The sequence below is a fragment of the Staurois parvus genome, unplaced genomic scaffold, assembly GCF_062004578.1.
Source record: "Staurois parvus isolate SC_StPar_1 unplaced genomic scaffold, SC_StPar_1.0 ptg001644l, whole genome shotgun sequence".
Taxonomy (NCBI): Eukaryota; Metazoa; Chordata; class Amphibia; order Anura; family Ranidae; genus Staurois; species Staurois parvus.
In genome coordinates, this window is record NW_028319440.1 from 260,059 (window position 1) to 270,423 (window position 10,365).

At 46.9% G+C, this 10,365-nt stretch overlaps 1 protein-coding gene across 2 annotated transcripts in view; it reads right to left on the reverse strand.

The window, feature by feature from the left end:
• The window catches only part of NQO1 (NAD(P)H quinone dehydrogenase 1), a 39,249-nt gene extending 30,220 nt beyond the window's left edge, over positions 1 to 9,029 (reverse strand). For both annotated transcript variants that reach the window (XM_089663277.1, XM_089663276.1), the window contains exon 1: positions 8,888 to 9,029. In XM_089663277.1, the coding sequence (XP_089519403.1) occupies positions 8,888 to 8,894 (7 nt within the window). In that variant the 5' untranslated portion in view covers positions 8,895 to 9,029. The remainder of the gene's footprint in view (positions 1 to 8,887) is intronic.
• Between the last annotated feature and the right edge of the window lie 1,336 nt (positions 9,030 to 10,365).

Sequence of the window (10,365 nt, forward strand, 5' to 3'; positions counted from 1 at the left end):
GCCCCACTAAGGAACCTTCTTGATGGCTTTTTGCTCCAGGGGCCCTGAAGGCTCTAGTTACACCTCTGTTTCCTCTCCTTTCTTAAAGCCCCAATGAAGAGGGCATTCTCTGACCCCTGAAACCCTTTGTGTGTTTTTACTTGATTTTGTGTTGAAATGCATATACATCTGGATGGTTTACGCTGAACTCCAGGAATTCAACCAGTCATGTACTAGCATACTATAGGTTAAGTCCATTGAGGTGCATGCCACCTCCTGTACTTATCTCTAGAATTTTAATCTGACAGTTTGATGGAGCTCCGGGAGCACAGTTATAGCTGCACTCCTGGCACTCTGACAGGAGAGACACAGCCTTCTCACACACAGCATCTCTGCCCGCCCCTCCCCTCCGCTGTCCATTCGCAGGAGCCTTTGTATTTTGTGAATGGGTTCACATAATGCAAAGCGCTCTGTGATTGGGCAGGAGGAGGGGAGGGGCAGTTACAGCAGCTGAATGAGGCTCTGTAGATGTTGGGACTAAGACCTGAAGGTCCAGGGTAGAAGTGTTGGAAGTATAGTGATAGCTATGTCCGTGGTACTCTGTAAAAATGTATGTTATAAATTAAAGATATAAGTCCAGGAGGTGGCATGCACCTCGTTGGACTTAACCCATACTTATCCAGAACGGTTTTCAAATGGAGAGGCAGAGTGGCTGTATGAGACTCTGTAGCTGCTGGAGCTGAGACCAGAAGGTCCAGCATCAAAGTGCCAGAAGTATAGTAATAGCAATGCCTGTGGCGCTCCATAAAAATGGCAGTTGTAAATTAAAGACCTAAGTCCAGGAGGTGCCATGCACTTCGTTCGATTTAACCCATACTAATCCAGTACAAGTGACTGAATTCTGGAGTAGGCATTGGCACTTCAGTCTCAGTTTCATTTTGCAGACTGTCTGGCACCCTAATGTCCCACCAAGCAGGGGGTAGGCCACAAGCTGTCATGGCTGACAGTCAATTAGGCAAACTTCCATTTTTCCTATCATAGGAAGCGTCCTCCCAATTTTTTAGGGAATCTGGAGCACAGGATGGCAGGAGAACAAGTACAAACAATGGAGGGAGCCTGGAAAACCTCTGATCTCACCATGATTAAGCAAAATTCAAGTTTGCTTTCAGCACTAGTCATGTGCCGAGGTGAGGACGATGTGCCAGAAATGAGATGAATGGGAATAAAAGGAGGGGTCTGTTCACTCTCCTCCAGGATTACGGGCGCGCCAGAGTCCAACACAAACATACACTTAACTCTCATTTCCCCATAGCTGTCTAGTAGCCAATCAGCTTCCAGGTTTCATTGTCAAAGCTTAAAGGAGCAACGTTAGAAGCTGACTGGCTGCCATGCACAGCTGCACCAGATTCTGCGTGCTCCAGTTTTAGTAAATCCCCTCAAGTCCATAGTCAGGGCTGCTGTTAGAAACCACAGGGCCCCATACAGCCAACCTGGTGGGGCCCCGCCAACAAAAAAAAAAAAACAACACAGTTTGCTAGGCTTCAGTTATGAATGAACACAGCGTGTGATCAGTAGTGATCACTCATAGTGTTCATTCAGGAAAAGAAGGGGCTGGCAAAGCAGACTGCAAAAGCAACCAAAGAGTTTTTTAAGGGAAAGAAGTGGAATGTTCTGCAATGGCCAAGTCCATCACCTGACCTGAATCCGATTGAGCATTTCACTTGCAGAAGACAAAACTGAAGGGAAAACGCCCCAAGAACAAGCAGGAACTGAAGACAGTTGCAGTAGAGGCCTGGCAGAGCATCACCAGGGATGACACCCAGCGTCTGGTAATGTCTATGCGTTCCAGACTTCAGGCTGTAATCGACTGCAAAGGATTTGCAACCAAGTATTAAAAAGTGAAAGTTTGATTTATGATTATTCTGTCCTATTACTTTTGGTCCCTTAACAAGCAGGAGGCACATATGCAAACTGTTGTAATTCCTACACCGTTCACCTGATTTAGATGTAAATACCCTCAAATTAAAGCTGACAGTCTGCAGTTAAAGCACATCTTGTTCGTTTCATTTCAAATCCATTGTGGTGGGGTATAGAGCCAAAAATGTTAGAATTGTGTCGATGTCCTAATATTTATGGACCTGACTATAAGTCAGGTCAGGTCAAAAAACAAAAAAGTCTACCTTGAGCACTCAACAAAAACAAAATATATATTATATACCCACAGCTGGTCCAGGGGAGGCTTGAAAACCCTATTAAACATGCATTGTGGGGGTACAGTTGAAGCTGGGACAAGGAGTTAGAATAGGTGGGGTACTTACAAAGCTTAGTCCAACTCTTATTGGTGGCATTCATAACCCATTGGGATCGTGTTCCCAGGGCTGCTGTTAGAGACCACAGGACCCCGTACAGCCAATGTAACAGGGCCCCCAAATAAACACAGTTTTGCTTCAGTTATGAATGCACACAGTGAGTGATTGCTACCAATCACCATTTTGTTCATTCAGGAAAGGAAGTGGCCAATGAAAGGGCTTTATTCTTCCCACTGACACTAATATTGGGGTACTATTCCTCCCACTGACACCAATGATGGGGCACTAGTCCTCCCACTGACACCAATGATGGGGCACTATTCCTCCCACTGACACCAATGATGGGGCACTATTCCTCCCACTGATTGGCCATAGTCTGGTCCCTCAAGTCGTAAGGATAGTAAACTGGCCCTTTGTTTAGAAAGTTTGGGGCCCCCTGAGCTATGACATGGCTAACCAGCCTCGGATCTGCTTGTATTCTATAGATTGGACCAGTGCACCATGTCTACTCTTATCATATCTTTGTATTCATTTTGGGAATGCCTGAACACAAACAGGAAACCTCTCTGCCTTCCACCATTGACACAAGAGATTGTTTGTACTACGAGGTTCTCCCAGTTCACAGCTTGAATTTATTGTACATAGAACAGGAGTTTTGGAAGGACGTTGTATGAGGTGTGGTCAGGGATTTGTCTTGGTGCAGGTAGTAGTTGAACATGTACAATCTGTGCACTGAAATAATACACGGTGTCTTTAAAAGGGTTTTCTGTTTTCATTGACAAGGTGGAAGGCGTCCAATTTCAGGAGAGAGAGAGAAAAAAAGAGAGAGAAAAAGAGAGAGAAAAAGAGAGAGAAAAAGAGAGAGAAAAAGAGAGAGAAAAAGAGAGAGAAAAAGAGAGAGAAAAAGAGAGAGAAAAAGAGAGAGAAAAAGAGAGAAAAAAAGAGAGAGAAAAAGAGAGAAAAAAAGAGAGAAAAAGAAAGCAAAAGAGAGAAAAAGAGAGAAAAAGAAAGAAGAAAAAGAAAGAAGAAAAAGAAAGAAGAAAAAGAAAGAAGAAAAAGAAAGAAGAAAAAGAAAGAAAAAGAAAGAAAGAGAAAGAAAAAGAAAGAAAGAAAAAGAAAGAAAAAGAAAGAAAGAAAAAGAAAAAAAGAAAAAGAAAGAAAGAAAGAAAAAGAAAGAAAGAAAAAGAAAGAAAGAAAAAGAAAGAAAGAAAGAAAAAGAAAGAAAGAAAAAGAAAGAAAGGAAAAAGAAAGAAAGAAAAAGAAAGAAAGAAAAAGAAAGAAAGAAAAAGAAAGAAAGAAAAAGAAAGAAAGAAAAAGAAAGAAAGAAAAAGAAAGAAAGAAAAAGAAAGAAAGAAAGAAAAAGAAAGAAAGAAAAAAAAAAGAAAGAAAGAGAGAGAAAAAGAAAAAGAAAAAGAAAGAAAAAGAAAGGAAAAGAAAGGAAAAAGAAAGAAAAAGAAAGAAAAAAGAAAGAAAAAGAAAGAAAAAGAAAGAAAAAGAAAGAAAAAGAAAGAAAAAGAAAGAAAAAGAAAGAAAAAGAAAGCTGCCACTGCCAACCCTTCCTCCTGGAAATGCTAGTTTGTTTAATGCATCCAAGACTTCCTGAGTATGCAAAGTAGAATTGACTTGATTTGACTGGTTGCATACATGTTCCAGGTCAATGAAAGTACTGGAGTCAGTGGAATAACAGGAGTGCCAGCAAATTGGTCAAACAGTGGGGTCACCGAGCTCAAAAACTGTTTACTGTGTAAAAAAAAGCATATCCGAAATTGCTGGAGTATGGTGTGGTTGTCTTTTCCAATCTCCTTTAGCAAGTTGGGAGGTCTCCACCGTCCCACTCAACGGAGTGGGGCCGTCTCCACCATCCCGAGACCGTCCCGTTCAAAGGGTGGGGCGGTCTCCACCAATCTGTTCAAGAAGTGGGGCGGTCTCCACCGTCCCGCTCAAGGAGTGGGGCGGTCTCCACCGTCCTGTTCTGCCAATAGAGTAGTCTCTATCATTCTTTTTGAGTAGTGACCCAATTTCCACCACTTCCTGACTTTGCACCATCAAATAGCGTCCTCTGTCATCACCTCATCCCCCTCCATCACAGCACCCCTCTCTATCCGCCTCGTTCCCCCTCTGTCACAGTGGCCTCCTCGACCTATTGCTCTATCACAGCACCTCCTTTACAACCACCCCCCATTGTCACAGTGCTTGTTTTACACCCCCCTCACCCTCTCTTGTCATACCACCTCTCTCACACTCATCTTGACCTCCTCCCATCACAGCGCCCCTCTGCCATCCACCTCCTCCTCCTTTTCTTTCACAGTTTCTCCCGAGATCCAACTAGCCCCATCTTCCATCACAGCATGCCCCACCAACCTCACCCCACTCTGTCACAGCGCCCTCCTCCATCACAGTGCCACCGCCACTTTGATCACAATGCCTGTCCTCCACCCACCTTGTCCCCTTTACTTACTGCACCTCCTGCTTTGTCACAGCAACCCCCTCTACCTACCTCGCCCCTCTACATCACAGTGACTCCCTCCATTACAGCGCCACCCCCACCCACCTTGGGCACAGTGCCCGTCCTCCACCCACCACGCTTCCTCGATCACAGTTCCCCATCCCTCTCAGCGCTCAGGCACAGTACCTACTTCCCAACCACTCCAACCCAACCTCTGCTCTACAGCCCCTCTCACCCACTTCCCAACCACTCCAACCCAACCTTTGCTCTACAGCCCCTCTCACCCACTTCCCAACCACTCCACCCCAACCTCTGCTCTACAGCCCCTCTCACCCACTTCCCAACCACTCCAACCCACCCTCTGCTCTACAGCCCCTCTCACCCACTTCCCAACCACTCCAACCCACCCTCTGCTCTACAGCCCCTCTCACCCACTTCCCAACCACTCCACCCCAACCTCTGCTCTACAGCCCCTCTCACCCACTTCCCAACCACTCCACCCCAACCTCTGCTCTACAGCCCCTCTCTCCCACTTCCCAACCACTCCAACCCAACCTCTGCTCTACAGCCCCTCTCACCCACTTCCCAACCACTCCAACCCAACCTCTGCTCTACAGCCCCTCTCTCCCACTTCCCAACCACTCCACCCCAACCTCTGTTCTACAGCCCCTCTCACCCACTTCCCAACCACTCCAACCCACCCTCTGCTCTACAGCCCCTCTCACCCACTTCCCAACCACTCCAACCCACCCTCTGCTCTACAGCCCCTCTCACCCACTTCCCAACCACTCCACCCCAACCTCTGCTCTACAGCCCCTCTCACCCACTTCCCAACCACTCCAACCCACCCTCTGCTCTACAGCCCCTCTCACCCACTTCCCAACCACTCCAACCCACCCTCTGCTCTACAGCCCCTCTCACCCACTTCCCAACCACTCCACCCCAACCTCTGCTCTACAGCCCCTCTCACCCACTTCCCAACCACTCCAACCCACCCTCTGCTCTACAGCCCCTCTCACCCACTTCCCAACCACTCCACCCCAACCTCTGCTCTACAGCCCCTCTCTCCCACTTCCCAACCACTCCAACCCAACCTCTGCTCTACAGCCCCTCTCATCCACTTCCCAACCACTCCAACCCAACCTCTGCTCTACAGCCCCTCTCACCCACTTCCCAACCACTCCAACCCAACCTCTGCTCTACAGCCCCTCTCTCCCACTTCCCAACCACTCCACCCCAACCTCTGCTCTACAGCCCCTCTCACCCACTTCCCAACTACTCCACCCAAACCTCTGCTCTACAGCTACTCTCACCCACCTCACCCCTCACTCTCTGCACCTCCAACCCTCCCACCGGCATCACCCACCTTCTCTGTCCTGACAACTGACTTTTGTTGCAGGAGCTGCTTGGAAAATTGTCAGCTGAACAGAACCTGCATCCAATCATATGAAAGCATTATTCAGGTATTCTGACAGCCGTAGGTGCCTGCTGTCAGAGTCCAGGAGCCAGCACTGCAGACCTGTCCAACCATGCCATTAAGTATTGGGTGTACATGGAATATTTATGGAGAATAAAGATATCATTACATTTAAAGTGGACCTAAACCCAACACCAAAAATGTCCTATATTCCAGCTTGCCAGTCATTAGATGTGGCGGCTGCATTAGTTTTCTTTTTTAGGCTTTCCCTCTCTGTTTTCACCTGGTGATCTGAGCAGTAGCACACCTCCTGTATTAGAGCGCCCCCACTCTGGAGGAAGGAGCACAGGGGAGCACTTTTGGACAGCAGTATTGTCCGTCTGGGAGTAGGGAGTGTTAGATGGACTAGCAGATTTAGATACATTAAAATTAACAGATTCCCCGCTGCCCTATAGCAGAACTGCTACTACAGGGCTGTGCAAAATCACGTATATATATGTGATTTTGCATTTCCGGGTAGGGGGCGTGCACGCACATCGCCCTACCCGTGCTGGCATTGGCGGCTACAGCTGTCAATCACTGGGTTCCAGCTGGAGATTCCCCGCCGGCACCCAGTGATCACGATGAACAATGAAAGGGGAGAGGTCTGTATGTAAACACAGATCTCTCTCCCGCCAGCAAGGACATGCTGCTTTGTATCTCTCTGCACAGCATGTCTCCCTAGTGCAACACACACAGCACACAGTTAACCCTTTGATCGCCACAGATAATAGAAATACTGCTACAGGGTGGCAGGGCTGCGCAAAATCACACATACATATATATATACATATATATATATATATATATATATATATATATATATATATATATATATACACACACACACACACATATATATATATATATATATATATATATATATATATATATATATATATGTGTGATTTGCATTTCTGGGTAGGGGGTGAGCATAAATGTTTAACACCTGGTCCCTGCTGGTACTCGGCGATTGTCTGGTAAAGCTGACATAGGAGAGACCTGTGTGAAAACAACAGGGAAAGCACAGCAGAGAAATACAAAGCAGCATGTCTCTCTAGTAAATCACATACAGCACACAGTTAACCCTTTGATCGCCCCCAGGTGTTAACCCCTTCCTGCCCAGTGCCAGTAGTACAGTGTCCGTGCTTTTTATTAGCACTGATCACTGTATTGGTGTCACTGGAGATGTCAGTGGCAATTAGTCGGGAATGCCTGCCGCAGTCCCGCTATAAAATCGCTGATCACCGCCATTACTTACTAGTATAAAAAAATTTAAATTCCAGTATCTATACCGCCATTTTTAAACGCTATAACTTTCACGTAAACCAATTAATTTACACGTATTGGGATTTTTTTTTGCAGCAAAGACACAGAGCAGACTACATGTTGGCTTAAATTTATGACAAAATTTGATTTTTTAAATTATTTTACTGGACAAAAAGTAAAAAATATTGTTTTTGTACCAAAATTGTTTTTTTATAGCGCAAAAAAAAAAAAAAAAACGCACAGGTAATCAAATACCACCAAAACAAAGCTCTATTTGTGAGGAAAAAAGGACATAAATTTTATTTATGTGCAGCGTTGCATGACCGTGCAATTGTCATTTAAAGTATCGCAGCGCCGTATCGCAAAAAATGACCTGTTTAGGAAAAGGGGGGGGGGGAGGGGAAATCCTCAGGAAAGCGAGGCGTTAAAGCCCAACTCCAGCTCGCACCTTATAAAGAATAACAGGAGCAGTTTTATTTCCCTCTTGGGATAAAGGTTTTACATAAATAAAAGCTGATCATTGTAAGCACCCCTTTCAGTGGTAAAGGGTTTGTCTCATCCCTGTAAGTGCAAGAGAGCTTGTTCTATTGAAAGACGATAGACTTACTAGCTGGATCACCAGCTGAAAAGAGAAGAAAGACTAAAAGAGAAAACTAATGCAGCCATCACATCGAAGAATTGGTAAGCTGCAACATAATGCTTTGGGGTTTAATACCACTTTAGGTTCAGAAAACCACAGCAAGCGATCAGAATTCACTCGGCTGAAATCAAACCAGTACAAACCATATTCTGATTGGCTGCCAAAAGTTGGCGCACTCAGGAATAGTAATACGTTGTTAAACACAGCTGTGTATACACCCCCCCATGGTAATGTATACACCCCCCCCATGGTAATGTATACACCCCCCCCATGGTAATGTATACACCCCCCCATGGTAATGTATACACCCCCCCCATGGTAATGTATACACCCCCCCCATGGTAATGTATACTCCCCCCCATGGTAATGTATACTCCCCCCCATGGTATTGTATACACCCCCCCCCATGGTAATGTATACACCCCCCCCCGGTAATGTATACACCCCCCCCATGGTAATGTATACACCCCCCCTTATGGTAGTGTATACACCCCACCATGGTATTGTATACCCCCCCATGGTAATCAGAGATGGTTCAATCTGCACCCAGTCACAGGGAGTCTCCTTGCGCTCAGTCATTGCTGGTGTAGATAGAGACCCAATATTCTCAGCATGCCAAGATGTGCTCAACGCAACATGAGCATCTGCAAACCCTCCCATCACTGTGCCTGTGCAGGACCCCCCCCCCCCGGGATCAGGACTTGTGCATAGATATGGATTGCAAGCCTTTGTGCAAAGTTCTGTCCATAAAGTAGTGAAGTACAAGGGGGGCACATGCAGGGACTCACCAGCCATGTCCTTGTCCTGTGCAGTCCTCTCTCTGTGATGACAGTCCTCCTTCTATGGGGTATACACAGTAGATGGGGGTGTGGCCGGGTGAGGTTTCTTGGCCCCGCCCAGGGAGGGGTTTGATGACAGCTATGCTCTAGGCAGGGATCCCAGTACAGACCTTCCTCCAGTGTGACCTCATAGAATACTTTATACTGGAGATCCCTGAGTGTGTGCAGGGGGGGGAGGGGGGACCCGGAGAAAACATGAAATGCCTTCTAACCTCTACATGATACATTGTAACCTCTACATGATACATGGTAACCTCTACATGATACATGGTAACCTCTACATGATACATGGTAACCTCTACATGATACATTGTAACCTCTACATGATACATGGTAACCTCTACATGATACATGGTAACCTCTACATGATACATTGTAACCTTTACATGATACATGGTAACCTCTACATGATACATTGTAACCTCTACATGATACATGGTAACCTCTACATGATACATTGTAACCTCTACATGATACATGGTAACCTCTACACGATACATTGTAACCTCTACATGATACATAGTAACCTCTACATGATACATTGTAACCTCCACATGATACATGATAGTGCCCCGTCATTGGTGTCAGTGGGAGGAATAGTGCCCCGTCATTGGTGTCAGTGGGAGGAATAGTGCCCCGTCATTGGTGTCAGTGGGAGGAATAGTGCCCCGTCATTGGTGTCAGTGGGAGGAATAGTGCCCCGTCGTTGGTGTCAGTGGGAGGAATAGTGCCCCGTCATTGGTGTCAGTGGGAGGAATAGTGCCCCGTCGTTGGTGTCAGTGGGAGGAATAGTGCCCCGTCGTTGGTGTCAGTGGGAGGAATAGTGCCCCGTCGTTGGTGTCAGTGGGAGGAATAGTGCCCCGTCGTTGGTGTCAGTGGGAGGAATAGTGCCCCGTCGTTGGTGTCATTGGGAGGAATAGTGCCCCGTCGTTGGTGTCAGTGGGAGGAATAATGCCCCGTCGTTGGTGTCAGTGGGAGGAATAGCGCCCCGTCATTGGTGTCAGTGGGAGGAATAATGCCCCGTCGTTGGTGTCAGTGGGAGGAATAGCGCCCCGTCATTGGTGTCAGTGGGAGGAATAATGCCCCGTCGTTGGTGTCAGTGGGAGGAATAGCGCCCCGTCATTGGTGTCAGTGGGAGGAATAGTGCCCCGTCGTTGGTGTCAGTGGGAGGAATAGCGCCCCGTCATTGGTGTCAGTGGAATAGTGCCCCGTCATTGGTGTCAGTGGAATAGTGCCCCGTCGTTGGTGTCAGTGGGAGGAATAGTGCCCCGTCATTGGTGTCATTGGGAGGAATAGTGCCCCGTCGTTGGTGTCAGTGGGAGGAATAGTGCCCCGTCGTTGGTGTCAGTGGGAGGAACAGTGCCCCATCCTTGGTGTCAGTGGGAGGAATAGTGCCCCATCGTTGGTGTCAGTGGGAGGAATAGTGC